General features: G+C 51.2%; 3 protein-coding genes across 4 annotated transcripts; 1 reads left to right on the top strand and 2 right to left on the bottom strand.

Moving 5' to 3' along the window:
- Positions 1-3362, bottom strand: PSMB8 (proteasome 20S subunit beta 8). The gene is made up of 6 exons (XM_021684535.2): positions 3191-3362; positions 2265-2412; positions 1955-2066; positions 1381-1510; positions 810-1014; positions 1-323 (listed from the first exon to the last, which is right to left on the bottom strand). The coding sequence occupies exons 1-6, from the start codon at positions 3335-3337 to the stop codon at positions 235-237; spliced, it is 831 nt and encodes a 276-aa protein (XP_021540210.1). The 5' UTR covers positions 3338-3362; the 3' UTR covers positions 1-234.
- A 1197-nt stretch (positions 3363-4559) lies between these two features.
- Positions 4560-13958, bottom strand: TAP1 (transporter 1, ATP binding cassette subfamily B member). Of its 2 annotated transcripts, XM_021684537.2 has the most exons (12): positions 13909-13958; positions 11855-12024; positions 11224-11338; positions 10942-11072; positions 9968-10173; positions 9335-9532; positions 8101-8229; positions 7756-7944; positions 6781-6954; positions 6373-6535; positions 5949-6085; positions 4603-5178 (listed from the first exon to the last, which is right to left on the bottom strand). In XM_021684537.2, the coding sequence occupies exons 1-12, from the start codon at positions 13953-13955 to the stop codon at positions 4966-4968; spliced, it is 1872 nt and encodes a 623-aa protein (XP_021540212.1). In that variant the 5' UTR covers positions 13956-13958; the 3' UTR covers positions 4603-4965. The 2 variants fall into 2 exon arrangements, with proteins under 2 accessions (XP_021540211.1, XP_021540212.1); XM_021684536.1 differs by lacking the exon at positions 13909-13958 and having other exon boundaries at positions 4560-5178; positions 11855-12659.
- PSMB9 (proteasome 20S subunit beta 9) lies at positions 12701-18321 on the top strand. Its single transcript, XM_021684538.1, has 7 exons — positions 12701-12758; positions 12919-13106; positions 15262-15329; positions 16287-16418; positions 17071-17200; positions 17438-17579; positions 18141-18321. The coding sequence occupies exons 2-7, from the start codon at positions 13077-13079 to the stop codon at positions 18266-18268; spliced, it is 630 nt and encodes a 209-aa protein (XP_021540213.1). The 5' UTR covers positions 12701-12758; positions 12919-13076; the 3' UTR covers positions 18269-18321.
- The last annotated feature ends 846 nt before the right edge of the window (positions 18322-19167 follow it).

Below are 19167 nucleotides of genomic sequence, written 5' to 3'. Positions count from 1 at the left end.
GCATTTATAACCATTTTCCTTTATTGTGCTTAGTGGGGCACCCAGAGGTTGGGGTAGGGGGAATGCTCCTTGAAACAGAGAACACGCAAAAGGGTAAACTCCACCCTACCCCACTGGCCACTGGTTCTCCCCCTCAGGGCTCAGGTTAAGGCTCCCCTCTCCTGTGGGGTGTAACCAGCCCAGGTTCCTGAGTTGGCCAGGCTCTGCCAGAAAAGGCGTGCCTAGCCACCGCGGTTACTGACTGGTCTCCCGATACTGGAGCAGCAGGTCACTGACGTCTGTACTTTCCACTTTCACCCAACCATCTTCCTTCATGTGGTACACTGTGGGCAAATGAGAGTGAACAGGGAGTCACCTTTCACTCCAGCAAGTTCCTGTTAATGGTGTTATGTGGAAGGTGACAATAACATACTCCCAAACATACGCTCAACACATACTTGTTTACTACAACTTCAGTGCCCCCCTTTGGATGCTGAAAATCTCTTCCCCACGCCTGGGTAGCTCAGTCAGTTAAGCGTCTGACTCTTGGTTTTGGCTCACTTCAAGATCTCAGGGTCATGAGATCAAGCCCACATCAGGCTCCACACTCAGGATGGAGTCTGCTTGAAGTTTCTCTCCCTCTGCCCCTCCCCACACTCGCAGGCGTGCTCTCTCTCTCTCTCAAATAAATAAATAAATCTGAAAGAAAGAGAAAGAGAGAGAGAGAGAGAAAGAAAGAAAACCTCCTCCCTACCACTTTGTCTCCTCTAACTCTCCCAATCTCGGATCCCCCTTCCCCACTCAGGGGTGTGGTAGCATTGGTTTCTTACTGTTGACAACACCTCCGGAATAGCTGTCTCGGTGGGTGGCATAAACAATAGCCCTGCGGCCCAGTTCATAGGCCTCTTCAGGGCTAAGATCAGGCCGATAGCCACTATCCATGACCCCGTAGGCATAGGTGTTCCCGCTGCCAGTGGAGAACATATTTCCTGAGAGCCGAGTGCCATTTGCATTCACATAGTAGAGTCCAGGACCCTATAGGAAGCAAGAAGTTTCCCAGAGGGAGTTTTTAGGAACATACAGGTTCAAATGTGAGCCATAAAAAGTGGATAAAAGAATAAGAATTACCCGGGAACATCTGAACCAGGACAACATTTTAGTAACAATCATAGACCTTTAGGGGGGAAAAGTGGGAACCGGCTATTTTATCCAAAGGAACAAGCTTACGAAATAATGGTCCACATCTAGACCCAGACATAATAGCCCATGGATATGCTGGAACGGTTCTATAACCCAGTGTTCTATGTGCCACGCATCTTATAGGGGAGGGCATGGGAGTGTACGACGGGGAACCGGTCTCTTATCCGTTGTGGGGGAATAGGGAGAATGGAGAGCACCCACCTTCTTATCCCAGCCACAGATCATACTGCCCATGGAGAGGTCCATGCCTCGATACTGGAACACCATGTTGGAGAGCAGTTTGGAGGCTGCTGACACTGAGATTCGCTCCCCGTTCCTCAGATAGTACAGCCTGGGTACAACAGGGTGGTGGGGGCAGCGGACTCAGAGGTGGCAGGAGAAGGCTAGCTCTTGGAGCAGCCCACTTGATGTGAAGGAAATAATTAAAGACATAAGCATTTGAGACGAGTGGTTTTGTAGGATCTAAGGATCAGGGAAAGATTTGGAATTTAAAGTATCCAAATCATATAAGAAATCCTAGCAAATGACACCATCCCACCAGGGTTGATGACGTCAGTGCTAAATAGCCGACAACTTACTTGGCTTATTGGCAAGACTGCAGGCTGCAATTTGGGAGAAGGTTTTCTAATCACCAAAAGGCTGTTTTGTGAAATACTGCATTAGCACCAAGATGCTACATTAGCCCAGGGGGAAAGGAGGAGGAACAGTGATCTGGAGGTTCCAGGATCCACGACTGACCACAGGGCTTAGGAGGGAGATAGGAGGCCTGGCCTACCTGCACTCCTTGGCCAGGAGACGCTCCCAGTACTGACAGTCTGCAGCACAGCCAGACATGGTGCCAAGGAGGTAAGGGTTAATTTCAATCACCTTGTTACTCCTTGAGGTGCCTGGAAGAAGATGGAGCTTTGAGAGAGTTGGATTGACCCCACAGCTCTCCCAGTGTGTCCGAAATCAATTATCTGCTTCTGCTTTGATGCAGATGTGGGGCTCCTGCTGAGAGAGGGGCCCAGCTCCCCAGATTCTGCCTGCTCGTGCGCGCGAGCACGCGCGCGCGCGCACACACACACACACACACACACACTCACAAATATAATTTCCAGCGGTAGCCCGAGAATCCACTGCCACAATCACTCCTTGCTGGAATTTGAAGGCCAAAGTGGTAGTGCCATGGTTCATCTCAATCCGAAGCTTCCTTTCTCCATTCCCACCAAGGAACTGGAAGAATTCAGTGGGCTAATGAGAGAGAAAAGGCACAGAAAGGGACACTGAAACCTTCTGAAACACAAGGCTCCAGGAAAGGTTTCACAAGAGTCTGGGAGTGAGGAGATGGGCAGAAATTCTCCAACCATTAAAAACTGGAACAGTTAATAACCAATCTCTACCAGGATATGACTTGGGAGAGGGAAAAGAAGAAGCACATGACGCCAACCTTTTCCATCTTCCAGCAGGATAGATATGAAAGGAAATCAATGCTAACCATAAGTAAACATATTAAGGGCGACTTTAATGGGTGGTTTTTTTTTTTTTTCCATTCATGGGTCATTTAACACTCTCGACACGTTTTATTAATAATATCCCCAAGCGATGACCCAGACCTAGACGAAGTGATTGAGCCAAGACACACAACAGTGAGTGGCTGAGAGGAGGCTAACAAAGTTCCCCGGTTTTCCAAGGCACATGAGAGTCCCAGGAGAAAGGCTTCCTGATTCGTGATTCGTGATTCGTGATTCGTGATTCCTGTGTAAGGGAGAACTGGCAGGAAAGTTCTCTTGTCTCCCTCCACCACATCTCTAACTCTGCCCTAATCTGACTTTCTAACCCTCAGGCGGTCAGCCCCCTATTCCCACGTGGCCTCTTGCCTGGCACCGGGCCCTGGACGTGGCTCTCCTTCACTAAAGGATGGCCCCCTCTGGGTTTCCCGGCCTCTAGGTAGTCTCAAGGAGGACCCTCCCTTCCTCTGGGCCCTCCTCCCCGCCTCCCCTCCAGCCCGGATTCTCTTTACAGCCCCGACCTGCATTCCCCGGGGAAAGGCGAGCTCCGGAGATCGCAGAGAGAAGCTGTAGTGTCCTGGGTCGGAGCGAAGCTGGCTTCCCAGGGCCGGGAACGCGCAATCCTTCCGCTGCCCTCGGGGGGCTCCGCACACCTCCAGCAGCGCCATTGTCGCCTAGGACCCAGAAATCGTCGGAGGAGGAAGCGAAAGCGAAAGCCCGCAGCATTAAGGGGAGGGAACCAGAATTTTTTCTACATCCCCCTGCCCTTTCCAAGAAAAGGCCAGTGGGCGACTGGAGACCAGGAATATCATATTGGGAACAAGTTTCTCTGCTCCGCCCTATGTTAGTTGGTGAAAGAATGGGTGATGGCAGACTGTCAGAAGAAAAGGAGAAAGAGAGGGAGCGGCTTCGAAAGCCCCCTTGGTGCTGCGATTCCAGTGAGAGACACCAACACGCCGCCGGGTATCTTCTGGAACAGTTACGAAGTGGGTATGGGGTTGTATCGTCTAAAGGCTTAGCCTCAGCCTGAAAGCTGCAAGTCAGCAAGAAGCTGGGAGTAGTTTCACCTCCGGGGCTTGGGGTGTTCATAGTAGCATCATTTTATAAAAGTGGGAGAAAGAGGAGTACGTGGGGGCAGAGAGGCTTGAGGACAGGTTCTGGGGCAACCGGCAACAGAATATACCCACAGTGTGTGAGGGAAGGAGGCACCAAGGAGAGGGCGCAGTCTCTGAATCTTTCGACTTAGTCCCTCAAGGCCTCTCCTGGTTCAACGGTCTCCCTAACCTATAGCCACCCACAAGAAGCGCCCTTTCTGCCCGCACCTCCTTGCAAGACTGTCGCTCCACTGAGCACCGCGGAAAACTCCTCTAAACTCCGCCTCTCCTTGCAACCTCTGTTGGCCTAAACTGCCCGGCAACCGTTGACGTCACACACCGAGGCCCTCCCAGAATGGAAGAGATTTGACAACCCCGCCCATTACCCTGAAGTTACTCCGGCAGGTGTCAGCCCTGAGCCAGGTGAGCTCTCCGGGAAAGGACCGGGGCGGGGAAGGTGGTAGTCAGTTTCTCGGTCGGCGCGCTTGCACTCCCTTTTCCGCTAGCTACGCTCGACCTCCATTTTCCCCCCTCAGAAAGGCCAGGACTCCGAACTGCAGCTGCTAGTGTTTGGAGGGTGCTGTATCCCACTCTGGCTCATCCTCAGGGGCCGACGTAGGGGCGTGGGAGAGTGGAGGAGGCAACCGTAGGAAACAGACAACTTAAGGGAGGATATGGCCCACTTGGGACTGTGAAGCATTGAGGCTGCTGAAGGAGGGAGACAGCAGACTCCTGAAAAATTCACTGCAAGAGTTGGTGAGCCATTCGGTGCGCTGAAAACACGAGAAACCACAGTACAAAACACCAATTTTATTATAAATATCAAGAATGCAGAGTGTGCTTATGGGCCGGCATATGACTTTAGTCATATTGGAAAGTAGCTGATCTCCCCCTTTCTGTATATTCTAAAGTTCTCATTTCCAGGGTTCCACACCAAAATCCTGGCTCTGAACCCAGTTACACGAAGAAGTTCTAAACCCTGTTTTCTTCCAAGAAATCTGCATTATCAAGAGGAGTTTGGAGAGGGGGCAACACTCGTGGCGGAATTTCAGGCATCAGCTAGTGAGTTATGTTCTAGGATGTCGCTCCTCCTAGAAGCAGCTGCCTACCGTGCAGCTGTGGTAAGCCATTTGTTCCCAAACTCTCCACTAGAGACGGGAAAAGAAGGGAGGGAGACGGCATGTGCAGGTCTGAGAAGTCTTTCATTCTGGAGCTCCTGACCCGCCAGGAGCCTGCATCATGGTCCAGAAGCGCCCCCGCCTCTCCATGAGCTGCTGGTGGGTTCCTGCTTCACAGATGGAGCCTCCTTCCAGATAGAGGATTTGGTCAGCCTGCTCCAATGAGCTGAGACAGTGGGTGATGAGAAGCACAGACCGAGAGCACCGTTCAGGGCTTTTGTATAGGAGCTGCTCCACCTGAGAAAAGACACAGACTCTGTCAAGAGCCCAGGGAGACAACTGTGTTTCCAGAGCCCGGAAAGCTTTCACCAGGGTCACTGCTACCTCTGCCAACAACCCCAAGGAGTCGCAGATTCTCGTTCCGAGTGCTTGTCTGTCCAGCCTTTGATTTGTTAAGGGCTATTTACATGAGGTGGCAACAGTGGAATAAAAGTAAGGGCCCTAAGGTGAAACCCATAAGAAAAGATTGAAGGGTATCGAATAGTCTCTCTTTTCTACCTATAAACTGGGAATTTTATATTCTGTTTTCAAGAAATACAACTTAGTGGTAAAAAGCATGAACATTCAAGTCAGGCGGGCTTGACTTAGGGTCTATGCTCTGCTACTCAACAGCTCAGTGACACTGAGCAGGTGGTTCAGCCTCTCTTGGCCCCCTTTTTATCATCTGTAGGATGAGGATAACAATGCCCAGCTCACAGGCATTCACGATGAATAAATGAGTGAGATAATACACGGAGAGGGCCTAGTCGCATGTCTGGCACAGAGTAAAAGAGTAAAAACTCAATAGATATTAATATTATTAGGATGGCCTTCTTATGTTTGGCTTCAGAGATTCAAAGTCTATAGATAGTGTCTTTGAATTGGTTCTAAGCATCTTGGGGAGCAACTATTGGGAACTGAGAATAGCAAGGACTGGTTTGGATAATTATGTTAGTATAAATAACATGGGATGAGGGAAGGAAGGAAGAATGGAGGAGATATAGTCACTAACAAAATGTCCCTCTCACCCGTAACTGGCTGTCTGCATCAAGGGCACTGGTAGCATCATCCAGGATGAGTACACGTGGTTTCCGGATCAATGCTCGAGCCAAGGCCACTGCCTGTCGCTGACCCCCTGATAGCCGGCTCCCAGCCTCTCCTACCTCTGCGGAGACAAGAGCCAAGGTGAGGGCTGGATAACCACATGTGCCTCCACATGCTTGCCTGTGTGTGCACATGGGCGCACACTCACACATATACACACCAAGGACTGATGGATGCAGCTGGATAGGGAAGGTTCTGAAAAGGTGACAGAGTTCTGAGGATGTGAGCATGAAGAAGCCATAGGTACAAGACCCTACAACTTCAAACTGATGTCAGCGGGTTGGAAAGAACTACAGAATAAAGGTCTCGGTAAAGATGTCCGGGTGAGGATGTGAGCTGAAAGAGCACCTGTGTTATAGCCCTCAGGGAGTTCAGAGATGAAACTATGAGCTCCAGACACCATTGCGGCAGCTATGATTTCCTCCATAGTTGGCTTCTGGACCAGGCCATAGGCAATATTTTCTTGAAAACTCCTTCCAAATAGCTGCGGCTCTTGTCTCACTGCAGCCACCTAGGACAAAATATGATGAAGAGTCAGAGAACAAGGAGCACAGGAGTATGGTTATCTAGAGACTGATGACTCCAAATCTCTGCTGAAAGCATATCACAAAATTACACACTCTCTCTCCTGACTACACCCCATCTCCACCCAAGGTCTATCATTCCCTGGTCCTCCTCTCAGAGTGCTCGGTTAGGGTGTTCAGTGATGTCCCCTGCCCTCCCCCCTGCCCCCGCCCCCGCCATCTTCTTGCTCACCTGTGTGTGCAGGTAGCAGTGCTCGTATTGGGGAAGGGGCTTCCCATCCAGCAGCAGCCTTCCCCCCGTGGGCTGGTACAGATTCTGCAGCAAGGCGGCCACTGTGCTCTTCCCGGACCCATTGGGCCCCACCAGAGCCGTCACCTCACCGGGATGTAGGGTGAACGTCAGCCCCTGGAGGCCAGAGAATCAAAAAAAAATAAGAGACAGGGGCACCTGGGTGGCTCAGTCGTTAAGCGTCTGCCTTCAGCTCAGGTCGTGATCCCAGAGTCCTGGGATCGAGCCCCACATCGGGCTCCCTGCTCAGCGGGAAGACCACTTCTCTCTCTCCCACTCCCCCTGCTTGTGTGCCCCTCTCTCGCTGTGTCTCTCTGTGTCAAAATAAATAAATAAAACCTTTAAAAAGAGAGAGAGAGAGACAGCCTAAGGCCTCTAACCTTAAGGCTGTCATTGTCTTATTACACAGTAGGATGTCTTACCCAGGGAAGAAAGGGGGGGGAAATGGGAAAATACAGCAACTCCTATCCTCCCACAGGCATAGATTTCTGTTCCTCAAGGATGATAGCTCCCCAAGGAGTAGAGATGGAAGACAAGGCAAAGATCAGAGCAAAGACCAAGCACCACTATGTCACACACTTGATATCAAATATCATGAGAAAACAGAAAAAAAAAAATCACATTCTAAATGACAAATGGAACGAATAGGAAAAGATAGTAGAGACAGATTTTGCTTCAGCAGTTCCTTAGGATGTGAGACCCTTCTCCCTGAGAGCCTCTTCTTCTCCCATTCTCCTTACAAATCCAAAAGGTTCTTGAGTTTGGGGCAGTTGTATGGAGTAGACGGTGCTCATCTTTGCCTTTGAGGGGTTAGGAAGGATCTATCTGTACCTCGTGTACAGGCTGAAGGCAGGAAGAAAGTTTAGGATGGTAGAGATGAGAGTCAGGCTGCTGAAAAACAAAGATCGGTAGGTTTACCTGCAGCACTGGGACATCTGGACGGTTTGGGTAGGCGAAGGAGACATCTTGAAACTGGACAAGGCCCTCCAAGTTTAAGGAAGTCAACACACCACTGGCAGGACAGCGAGGAATTCGGTCCAGGTATTCAAATATTTTCTCTGAGGAGCCCACAGCCTTCTGTACACTGGGGTAGGTGGAGAGCAGTGCCTGGAGGGGAGGTATGAGTATTGAGAAGGGGGAGAACAAATCTGCTTGCCAGGGCGATGTGATATGAGAAGGGTAAAGAATGGAAGGAAGGTGACAGAGACGGTGATGGGACCTAAGAAGGAAAAGCACTGGGGAGTGAAAATGGAAGGCTCTCACCTCAACAGCTGAGGTGAACTGGATCTGGTAGAGAATAAATGTGACAAGGTTCCCGCTGCTTACAGCCCCACTTGTCACCAGATGCCCACCGATGTATAAGATTCCCACCTTCAGCAGCATCCCTGAGATCTGTGGAAAGACCACGGAGAAAAGGGATTGTGGTTGAAAAATCTAGAGGGGGGTGCAAAGAACTAGACTCATTAGCATTACGGAGATATAAAGTCCCTTTCCGCCAGGTAACAGCAGGAGGCTCCACAGGGGGAAAGGGAGCATGAACCATGGGGGCTCCACAGGGGGAAAGGGAGCATGCACCATGGGGGCTCCACGGAGTCTTGCTCAGCTATGCCATAGAAGTCATCACTGTCCTCCCCATCACCACTATCGCCTTGTGTGCAGAGCACTTGTTTGCAGAGCACTCTTCACAAAAGGCTTTAAATGAATATAATGTCATCTAATATTCATAGCAAGAACCCTATAAACAAGGTTATACCATCCCCACTTTTTTAAATGAGGAAACAGGGGCGCCTGGGTGGCTCAGTCAGTTGAGCATCCAACTCTTGGTTTCGGTGCAGGTCATGATCTCAGAGTTCTGAGATGGAGCCCCAAGTTGTTGGGCTCCCCGCTCAGCGGGGAGTCTGCTTCCCCTCTCTTTATCCCTCTGCCCCACCCCCTGCTCATGCTCTCTCTCTCTCTCAAATGAATAAATCTTTTTAAAAAACTAAAAAATAAAAATAAAATGAGGAAACAGTCTCGAGAAAGTAAGTTATTAGCCCATGATCACAGAGCTAGTAAATGGCAGCATTGAGCCGGGAATTCCTGAATGCTGCTCTGGTTCTCTTTCAGTGACGGAAGAGATGCCCCTCATCCTTGGCTTCTGCTGTTCCCTTGGCTCTCACTAGCACAGCCACGTAGTCCCACATGACGCAGGCCGGGTGCAGGACTTTATGCCTCAGGGCTGCCTGAGAGGCAAAGGAAGGGCCTGGGACTGAAAGACACGGCACCTCCCTAAAAGGGGGGCTGGATGGATTCTGTGTACCATGGTGACAGGAAGCCATCCGGCAGGTCTAAAAAGAGGGAGGCAGTTAGGAACGCTGAGCGCCAGGTTGCTGGGATGAGAACACAGAACCAACCACTGCTCGGTGGAGGAGGCATGTGGAGCAGGGTCATGGAAAAGGGAATGGAGTCGAGGTATCTCGGGGACAAGGGACTAGGCATTCATGTCCAGGTTGCTCACACTGATGGTCCAGAGGTTGACTGCATAGGCCAGAGCTTCCTTCTGATGGAGGGTATTCATATCCTGCAGCTTTTGGCTAAACTTCTGGGCCTCAGCCTCCTCGTTGGCAAAGCTCCGGACTGTGGGCATAGCTGACAGCACCTCAATGGCCACCTGGCTGGACTCTGCCAGAGCCGTCTGCACCCGGGCTGCCAGCACCTTTGGAGACATGGACAAGGGACGTCACACGGGCTTGGCAAACCACCAGGGCACTAGTACCTGAGTTACCTAGTTGGAGGTTAAAGGTGAGAGGAGGCAGATGCACGAAGGAAAGAGAAAGGGGCACAGTTGTTCTTTCTGGATACTAAAGGGGTGCAGAGCAGAGGAAATTATTCAGAAGGGCCATAGGGGATCATAATCTTGAGACTGGTGATCATGTTCATAGAGACAGATTGTGGGCGGAAGGTGGAAGAGAAGACACAGAGAGTATGGAGCTCAACACTGAACAATCTGGGAACATGGGCTACAGGGACAGGGAGTGCTGTGAAGGTGGGGTATCAGTGAGGGTGCCAGGAAAGAAACCTGAGAGGAATCAATTCCACCCAGTCTGGGACATGAAGGTCTGTGTAGGGTGAGACAACTCCCTGGACATACCTGGTACCATTTTCCCAGCTTCTTAGGCAGAAGGAAAAGCAGAGGCAGGGTGACCAGGGTGACCATGGTGAGTGGCAGTGACCCCCAGAGCATGAGCCCCAAGAGACACAGCCCCCGCACCAGGTACCACAACAGTAGGCTCAGCTTCTCACTCAGAGACTCACTCAGGGTGGATGTGTCCTCTGTCACCCGAGAAGTGATGGCTCCTGCCAGGGTTTGGGGAGAAGAGAGTGGATGAATGAGAGGCTCAGAGTGGCGGGAGGGACTAGCAATGAGCCAGGGAGAGGAGCCAGGGGCAGGGGGCGGCAACATGGTGTTCTGAGGAGGCTGAGGAAAACAAGGTAAGGGGGATAGGGGAGTTTAGGGATCTCGGTGCAGGCAGAATGAGTGTTAGAGAGTAAAAACCTGGCGAAAGACTTTCATTTCAACTATAAAGAAATTGATGCCCATGTGAATTTCCATTTCTCTGACACATTTCTGTCCCGTAAAGAGCATGTATACCCCGTGCTGCACAACAGAGGCAAGAAGAGCTTAAGCTGGTCATATAACAGAGCTGGAGAAAAACAGAGTGCTGCTAGAAAGCAGTCCAGAAAACTCTATCGAGTACTGGGCTGGGAATCAACCCCAAGCTCATCCCTATCCATATGTGACCATGCCAGTTTCATCATTTAGGGTCTGGGCCTCAGCTTCCTTCTCTGCAAACTAGGCAGTTGGACTCTGTGATCTCAAAATTTCCAGGTTTGAAATTCTATAGTTTCTATCTAAATATACACATAGGGATAAATTTATGGAAATTTAGATGGAAAAACTAGGTTTTTCTGAAGGTAACGGCTATAATGCTCGAGGTATATCAAGAATAAGAAATGACAATGTCTATGTGAGAAAGAGAGAAAGAGCAAGGTTATAAGTAAAAGAGGATATATGGGGAAAATAAAGAGTATGCAGATGTGTAATGAAAGAGTTTCAGGACACACCCGTTTGGTTCTGTTGGAAAAACTCTGTTTCCTGGCGCAGGACAGCCCGAAATACCTCTCCCTGCAAGTGGCTGTGCACACGGCCCATGGTGCTGTTATAGATCCCATCAGCCACGAACTCCAGCACGGCACTAGAGAGAGATGGGGAGAAGAAGGATCAGGGTGTGTTCAGGGGACAGAGAGAAGGTCCCAAAGAAGTGCACTTTGGACAGCAGCCCCAACTTCCAGATCCCTCTTTTTCAGGGTCCCCCATTCTCAGCCTTCCATCTTCAGCCCCCAGACCTGGCTGTGGTGAGAATGGACATGAGCGTTATGTTCCGTGTGAAGGCAGAAGCTGTCCCGTCTTGTAGAATCCAGTCAGTGAGGTGACCGGTGAAGAATGGAATGGCCATTTCCCCTGGAGAGGAAGAGGAGGGAGGGGTCAGTCACAAATATCAAGTCTAAGCAGATCAGTTCCAAGCAGATTGCCCCCCTCCCCCATCCCACTCTTTCTCGAACCCGTCACGGGTATTCTGGAGGGCGCCGGCAGAAAGAGGACACTGAGGACCCAGCCCTGCACCTGACCCCTGGAACTCACGACCCTGAGCCCCATCAGACCTTCAGAGGTTTACACAGGAAGACCAGAGGTCATAGGGTGTGCTGCCCAGAAGAAAGGACTTGCCCAAGGTGGCTAGCGAAGCAACGCCTGAAGCAGCACTGGAGTCCAGGACTCCTGACTCCCACCCAGTCCAGGGCTCTTTCCTTGACACTGGAGTAAGTTTTCTCACGACCAGAGCTCGGTCGCCTTCCCCTGGTCCCCTGGTCCCCTGGTCCATTTCCCAGACCCCACACTAACCGATCTCACTGACCATTATTACTATGATCCCTGCCCGGGCCCCTAGTGTCCGTCCCTCTGCCCCTGCGTCCCTCTTACCAAGACTGGAGAGAACCAACAGGACCAGCAGGAGCCGGAGGCGTCGTATCTCTGAACCCAGACAGCCTAGAAGTCGGCGCACCGCGTCTCCTGAACCCCCGTGACTTTCCGGCTCCCAAAGTCCGCTGAGCTTATGCCACATGGCGGCTGCGGGCACTGCTGCCAAGTAACTGAGGGCGAAAGCATCCAGGCGACTTCCCCAGTGCAGGAGCCTGGAGCTGTCAGAATCCCTGGGAACTCTCCACGGGCGCAGCTCTCGGAACAAGGCCAGTCCCGGCAGGGCCAAGCCCAGCGCCGCCGCCAATGGCTGCAGAGCGGCCAGCCATCCCCGGACTCCTGCGCTTTCCCTGCCGGAGCCCACCGTTGTCCGGAGGACACCACGGGCCCCCAGCCACAGCACAGCCCAGCGGCTCAGGCCCACCACCCAGACCCGGAGCAGGGGCAGCGCGGTGGGGACCAGCACGGAGCATATTCTGGGGAGCGCCTCCCGGAGCAGCACCCAGTCGGCGAGAAGCAGCAGCAGTACCCCCAGCCACGCCGGGGAAGCTCGAGACGAGCAGAGGCAGGGGCTGGGGGACCCTGAGCTGGCCATGGGTGCGTGGGTGCTGCCGGAGGTCGCGCCCCGGCCTGGGACTCCCCGCTGTCGGCGCCGGGCCGCAGGCTCCGGGTGCTGTCCGAGACTGTGCCCGAGAGAGCGCTGAGACCCGCGGCCGGGAGAGGGGGGCAGGGCGGGCGGAGGCGGGGATCCCGGAAAGTCCCAGGGCCGGCTGGTTCTGGCCGCGCTACTAGAAGCGGGCGGTTTCGCGGAAAGAGAAAACGAAAGCGGCAGCCGGCTCGGTAGATCCGCCCCCCTGCAGCATGTTGCCCGCCCAGGCTACTTTGGGAGAAGGCGCGGAAATCAGAGGTGAGGTTCCGGGGAGCAGCCTTGCGGCTCCACCTTCTCCATCACGCACACTCGTCGTCCTTCCTTTCTTGGCTTCGTCTCGCGAATTCCACTTGTCGGGACGTTTTGACCCCAGCCTCCAGTCTTACCCCAGCCTCTTTCGTCACCTGTCTCCCGGCAGATCTGTGCCAATTAGGTTAGCGCCGGGTGCGAAGCCTCCCAGAGAGGACCCAGGCGCCCCCTAGCGGGCGCGGTGAAGCCGCAATACAGGAGGCACCAGCGGCCCGCGGTCCCAGGTCGGAAACCAGTGCCCCAGGCGGCAAGCGGCGCGGCGCCGAGATGCTGCGGGTCGGAGAAGTCCACACTGGGGTAAGGAGTGCGGGCTAGAGGTTTAGCAGAGAGCTGGAGGGGGTGGAGCGGCAGGGGGACGCGGCAACTCCGAGGAGTGAATACAGGGACTGAAAGAGTGAGGAGGCAGCTTGTAGCAGCCAGTGCTTGTAGAGATTCCCTGCGATGAAGACGGGGCATCCCTATTCTGAAGGGGGTCACATGGGAGTCCGCCAAGGGACTGGGCCCGCGAGGTGGGTGGAGAAGGGGGTGCTGTGGCTCTTAGCTGGAAGCGTCAAGGGGAAGCGGCTCTAAAGCGCTTTCGCTTTCAACTCTGGACTGGAGAGAGGGGCTGGTTAAATCAAGGGAGGGGGTCGGAGAAGGTGCAGATTGATGAAGAAATGGTGCCCTGGGTGAAGCAGGACAGCACTCGGGCGAGGAGAATATGGGCAATGATTGAGAAGGGACAGCTCATCACACAGACTGCTGGGTAACTCATAGCCCCAGCCCTGATAACGGGGGTTCCTTGTGAGACGGTGGTGTCCTTCCCCAGCCTGACCCAGGAAGGCTCCCACCTGGCCCGGGGGCTGCCACGTTCCCTTCCCTGTGTCCTTCCCGCCCACTCCCACCCGCTTGCCCAGCTGGGCAACTGAGGCTGTCCGCAGGCCAAGGCTGGCTGACTTCTGCTCCTAAGCTACCGCCACCACTCTTGGCTTGGGGGCAGCTTTGTTTTAGAGGAATAACCTCTAGAATGGGACTGCCCTTTCTCAATGGCCCTCAATTCATGGTAGATCAGTATGTCAGAAAGCACACTCAGGGCAATGGCCCTGGGGTCCGGACTTACCTATGGAGTGATGAGAATGCACTAAAACCATTTGTAAGGTAGAACATCTCCCGTCACTGCCAGAGGAGCAGTGGGAAATAGGAAGCAGAAGTCACAAGAGACGGAAGTTAGGCCTGGGTTTTAGTCCCAGTCTGCTATTAATTCTGGGTGACCTTCACAAGTCAATCACCTCCTCCATGATTCAGTTTTCCTCATTTGAACCAAGGATCTTTAAGGCTCTTGCCAACTCAACAGGAGTAGAAAACATGTAGCTTTATCCCTTTCACCTTCTTTAATTCTTTTCCTTGATTTCTTTTCTTGACCTGAAAAAGTGAGCTCAAACTCCCCAGGCAAATCCTCTCTTGGTACAGATCTCTTCCCCCTGGCTACTGAGATACCTATTGACCTCTTGATCAGAATTCCTTAAGTGAGGGGCTCCTGGGTGGCTCAGTCGGTTAAGCGACCGACTCTTGATCTCAGCTCAGGTCTTGATCTCAGGGTCCTGTGTTCAGGTCCCGCACTGAGCTCCACGCTGGCCGTGGAGCCTACTTTAAAAAAGGGGGGGAAAAGGGCGCCTGGGTGGCTCAGTTGGTTAAGCGACTGCCTTCGGCTCAGGTCATGATCCTGGAGTCCTGGGATCGAGTCCCGCATCGGGCTCCCTGCTCAGCAGGGAGTCTGCTTCTCCCTCTGACCCTCCCCCCTCTCATGCTCGCTCTATCTCATTCTCTCTCTCAAATAAATAAATAAAATCTTTAAAAAAAAAAGGAAAAAAAAGAAATCCTTAAATGAAACCTTTATTTTAAACCATCTCGTGTGTTCCTGGCTGCTTCCCTCCTTACTTACTGCATGACCCTGCTAACCACCACGCCCCTTGATGTTTCTGCTATTTAATCAACTGTGTGGGGTGGAGAATTAGGGGCCAAAAAAAGACTTGAGCTTGTTTCCCAAGGCCACAGTAGCCTGCTTTGTGTTGGGTCTGTAGCACATCCACACGCACCACGAGCACAGGTGGTGAGGTCGTTCACTTGTGGGGCTGCCTCGCCCGCCAGTGCTTGGAAGCACCCCCCTGAGCCACATGTCTGCCTCTCTCTCTTTATAGTGGGAAGAATTCAACTTAGGAAGGTTGGGGCCCAGGGATAGGATTCTTTCCATGTTGTGCCAGGACCAGGCTGTGACATTCCCCTGCAGCTGGGAGAGGAGATGGAGAAAGTGGAGGGATGGAGGGGATATCCCGTCCTGGGAGTCCACTCTGGCCTAAATTGCTGTATGATCTTGAGCCGGTCACCTCCCCTCTCTGGGAATGTTTCCTCATCTGTAACATGAGGGAATCAAAGTTCATCCTGCTCTGACATTCCATCCTCTGTGTCTCTGCAGACAACCATCATGGCAGTGGAGTTTGACGGAGGTGTTGTGGTGGGTTCTGATTCCCGGGTGTCTGCAGGGTAAGTACCAGTCAAGGTGAATGCTTCTGGAAGGAAGCCAACGGCCCCAAATACAGATTTTTCTTACCCATTCATGAAGATACTGGTAAAATGGAGTTTTGCAGAAATTGAGTTAGGCTTCCAGAAGGGCCCCTCTAATGAGATACTGGGCAAGTGCTTGGGTCCCTGAATTAGTGGAGGAGAATCTGGGGCCTGGATGCTTATGTGGCCTGTCCCTGCAGGGATGGGTATAAAAGAATAGGGTATGAGGAGGTAGGACACAAAGGTTTCAGGGGCCCTCCTTCCATCTATATTTAGAGATAGAAAAGATGGTTCAGGGGCGCCTGGGTGGCTCAGTGGGTTAAGCGTCTGCCTTCGGCTCAGGTCATGATCCCAGGGTCCTGGAATCGAGCCCCACGTTGGGCTCCCTGCTCAGCGGGGAGCCTGCTTCTCTCTCTGCCTGCCACTCCCCCTGCTTGTGCTCTCTCTCTTTAATAAATAAATAAAATCTTAAAAAGAAAAGAAAAGAACAAAAAGATGGTCCTGCCAAGCAGATATTCTGGTTTCTCATCCAGCACACATTGAACTAATTTTGTCTTCTCCATCCTGGCCAGTTTCCCCATATGCAAAATGAGTAAATGGAATTAGGTCAATATTACTTACTTTATGTCCCATAGAACACATAACTTCCTCAAGATGGGTGTAGCAAAGAAAAATTGCTTAAGAACATGATTCTTCATTTACTATTTTTTGTCTTATTATAAAGTCTAAGCCTGAAAATAAGTCTAATTTTGATAATTACTTGCAGTGTTTCATTTATTTGAGATGATTTTTTTTTCTTCCTGTTTTAATCCAAGTATTAAATTTCATGGGCTCCGGGGTTATTCTCTTGTCAAATAAATTTGTGAAACACTGGATGATTAACCTCAAAAATTCTGGCATTGCTAATGTTGATGACTGCTGACTCCTTCCCGGCAGAGAGGCGGTGGTAAACCGGGTGTTTGACAAGCTGTCCCCACTACACCAGCACATCTACTGTGCTCTCTCTGGTTCAGCTGCTGATGCCCAAGCCATGGTTGACATGGCCGCCTACCAACTGGAGCTCCACGGGTATGAAGCTTTGGGGTCCTCAGGTCCACATTCACCAGAGTTCTCCCCACCAGCCAACCCCGAGACAGTGTCCCATTCCAGGAACGCTGCAGTGAAAAATGAAAAATTCTTGTTTGCGCTCCTATTTTTATTAGTGTTGAACTGGCTCTTGAATCTCCAACGTGGCTTCCGCCTCTGTAAAGTGGAGATAATTAATAGTACCTACCCTATCTCACCCGACGGTTATTTTGAGAATCAAATAATATATGTGAAAATGGCCTGAACATTGTAAATCACGGTCCCACTCTAAATAACGAGAAAGAAGATGATGATGTGGCCCACCATATATCAGGAAGTTACCGGGTGAGAAACCAAGGTGCAGGAGTAAAGCTTATCTGCTTTTACCCACATGGGCACGGCCCTTGCAGCTAAGCGTTGTATAATTGGGGGATGGGTGGGTGGGACAGAGTAAAGGAGGGGAACGTTGAATCTTCTTACTGGTGGGTGGTGTGAGACTAGTCGCCCTGTCCATGTGGGAGAGGAGCTGGAGTTTGAACTATTGCAACCGCAGGTTTCAGGTTTCACATGTCACTTGTCAGGGATGATGGTAACGGCACAGGTGGGTGGAACTTCAGGAAATTATATTGACCCCTATTACTAACACTTCCTTTAGGTTGGAACTGGAAGAACCTCCGCTTGTTCTGGCTGCTGCCAACGTGGTGAGGAATATCAGTTATAAGTATCGGGAGGACCTGTCCGCGCATCTCATAGTAGCCGGCTGGGACCAACGTGCCGGGGGCCAGGTGCATGTCTTCCTACGTACCCCCTCCCTTGGTGTTCCCACCACCCGATAGGGGGAGATAGAGGTTATATCCTTCTAGCAATGGGTTCCCAGGACACCGCCTCTGAAAGCAGAGTATAATCTCACGATGGGAGTAGGAGATGGGGGGCTTCACTGCAGAACACGGAGACACCCTGCCTGTCTCAGTGGCAAGGAGAGGACTGATGCTTCCAGAGTCTGACCTGAGGAGCCCCCCTAGGTGTATGGAACCCTAGGAGGAATGCTGACTCGGCAGCCCTTCGCCATCGGTGGCTCCGGCAGCGCCTATATCTACGGCTATGTGGATGCAGCATATAAGCCGGGCATGGCCCCTGAGGAGTGCAGGAGCTTCACCACAGATGGTAACTAACCAAGTGGGAGGGTACCCGGGGAGGGTTTTTAAACCTGGGAAGGAAGGAGAGTATGAGGAACATGGTGAGGAGTACATGGGTGACCGTTTAATTTAATGTCCAAACTGGAACACTTTTGAGAGGGAAAGGGAGCAGGACAATGTTAAATTAGATGGGATTCCAGGACCCAGGGCAGAAACCAGGACTGTTTTGAGTACCCCAAATCAAAATATACAGTTACTATAAGAATCAGAGGTGTGCTGGAGCTGGCTTGGGCGAGCTCATGAGAGCCAACTGTTAAATATCCAAGAACTCATGAGCTGCTTATCTAGCTATTTGCAACTTGAAATCAATCCTGGTGGGAGTTTTGAGACCATGGGTACCAGGAGATGTTACATATAAAGGCTTATTTTTTTTTTCAAGTTGATTTACCTGCACACCCCTTGATACGTGTCCCTAGGAGACGGGTTTTGAGGTCTGAGAGGTAGTAAGCATATGAACGGGAGAGGAATGTAAAGATTCCTGAAGCTAAGTCATTCTCTCTCCCCCTCTCCACCCTGAAACTCTCTGCAGCTATCGCTCTGGCCATGAATCGGGATGGCTCTAGCGGGGGCGTCATCTACCTGGTCACTATTACAGCTGCTGGTGTGGACCATCAAGTGATCTTGGGTAATGAGCTGCCGAAATTCTATGACGAGTGAATCTTCCTCAGACCTCCCTTCATCATTTTGTAATAAACTCTCTCAGACCAGAACGTGGAATGGTCAATGGAAAATGGGAGCTCAGGGAGATGAAGCTTAGGTGAGGGGGCCTCTTCCCTCCCAGATGTTAGATACCCTTTCCATAAGGTGTTCATTCACATTGGAGATCAATACATGATAAGTGTATAAAATTTGGGCATTTGTGAGTTTCAGAGAATAATAACAACCAAAACATTGAGCAAGGCATTAGCTAAATGCTTATAAGCTTTATCTCTTATAACCCAAACAAAAAACCTTTATAGATTAGACTACTAGGTCTATTTACGGACAGTTGAAGGCTTAGAAAAAGTAAGTCCCTTAACCAAAGTCATAGTGAATTCAAAAGCTGAAAACTGGGATTTGCTGTTTGTTTGTTTGTTTGTTTTACTATATGCCATTCTCCCGCATAAAACATAAAACTTTCCATTCCCTCAAGCTTCATATATCATGTCCCCCTTGAAATCTGCCATAATTAGCCCAGCATAGCAGTTGACACTTAGGAAGTCATTAGTAACTGCCTGAGTAACTGTTGTTAAACAGGCTAAGTTCTGGCCCAGTTTTTGCCATGCATTTCCAGAGTGACAGAACAAATTATTCCCCTTCTGTGAGCCCTTATTTCCTCTTCTGTCAAATGAAGGCGTTGACTTCTAAGGTGGTTTACAGTTTGAACAGTCAATGCCATTTTGCTCGTAAGTAAGCAGTTAACAGGTACATTTAACAGAAATCATAATGAGCTCCCCAGGAAGCTTTTGTCTGCTTTTCTTTCTGGATCTCAGGCTTAACATAAAAATTCAAAGTACCCTAACACAATGCTATGCCCTTGGGAGCATGTGTATTTTTTGTGGGGGGGGAGGAGCAGA

The sequence above is a fragment of the Neomonachus schauinslandi genome, chromosome 8 (assembly GCF_002201575.2).
Source record: "Neomonachus schauinslandi chromosome 8, ASM220157v2, whole genome shotgun sequence".
In the NCBI taxonomy this organism is placed as follows: Eukaryota; Metazoa; Chordata; class Mammalia; order Carnivora; family Phocidae; genus Neomonachus; species Neomonachus schauinslandi.
This window is presented reverse-complemented; position numbering and strand designations above follow the sequence as displayed.

Bases quoted from the DNA above. Each gene is read 5' to 3' on its own strand.
- TAP1 (XM_021684536.1), bottom strand. From the start codon at position 12,446: ATGGCCAGCTCAGGGTCCCCCAGCCCCTGCCTCTGCTCGTCTCGAGCT. The intron at 11,339-11,854 runs GTAAGAGGGACG...CTTCCTCTCCAG, and splicing joins GTTGGTTCTCTCCAGTCTTG to GGGAAATGGCCATTCCATTC. The intron at 11,073-11,223 runs GTCTGGGGGCTG...ATCTCTCTCTAG, and splicing joins TCCATTCTCACCACAGCCAG to TGCCGTGCTGGAGTTCGTGG.
- PSMB9 (XM_021684538.1), top strand. From the start codon at position 13,077: ATGCTGCGGGTCGGAGAAGTCCACACTGGG. The intron at 15,330-16,286 runs GTAAGTACCAGT...CCTTCCCGGCAG, and splicing joins GATTCCCGGGTGTCTGCAGG to AGAGGCGGTGGTAAACCGGG. The intron at 17,201-17,437 runs GTGCATGTCTTC...GAGCCCCCCTAG, and splicing joins ACCAACGTGCCGGGGGCCAG to GTGTATGGAACCCTAGGAGG.
- PSMB8 (XM_021684535.2), bottom strand. From the start codon at position 3,337: ATGGCGCTGCTGGAGGTGTGCGGAGCCCCCCGAGGGCAGCGGAAGGAT. The intron at 2,413-3,190 runs GTCGGGGCTGTA...CTCTCTCATTAG, and splicing joins CCTTTCCCCGGGGAATGCAG to CCCACTGAATTCTTCCAGTT. The intron at 1,511-1,954 runs GTAGGCCAGGCC...TGTTGTACCCAG, and splicing joins CTCCTGGCCAAGGAGTGCAG to GCTGTACTATCTGAGGAACG.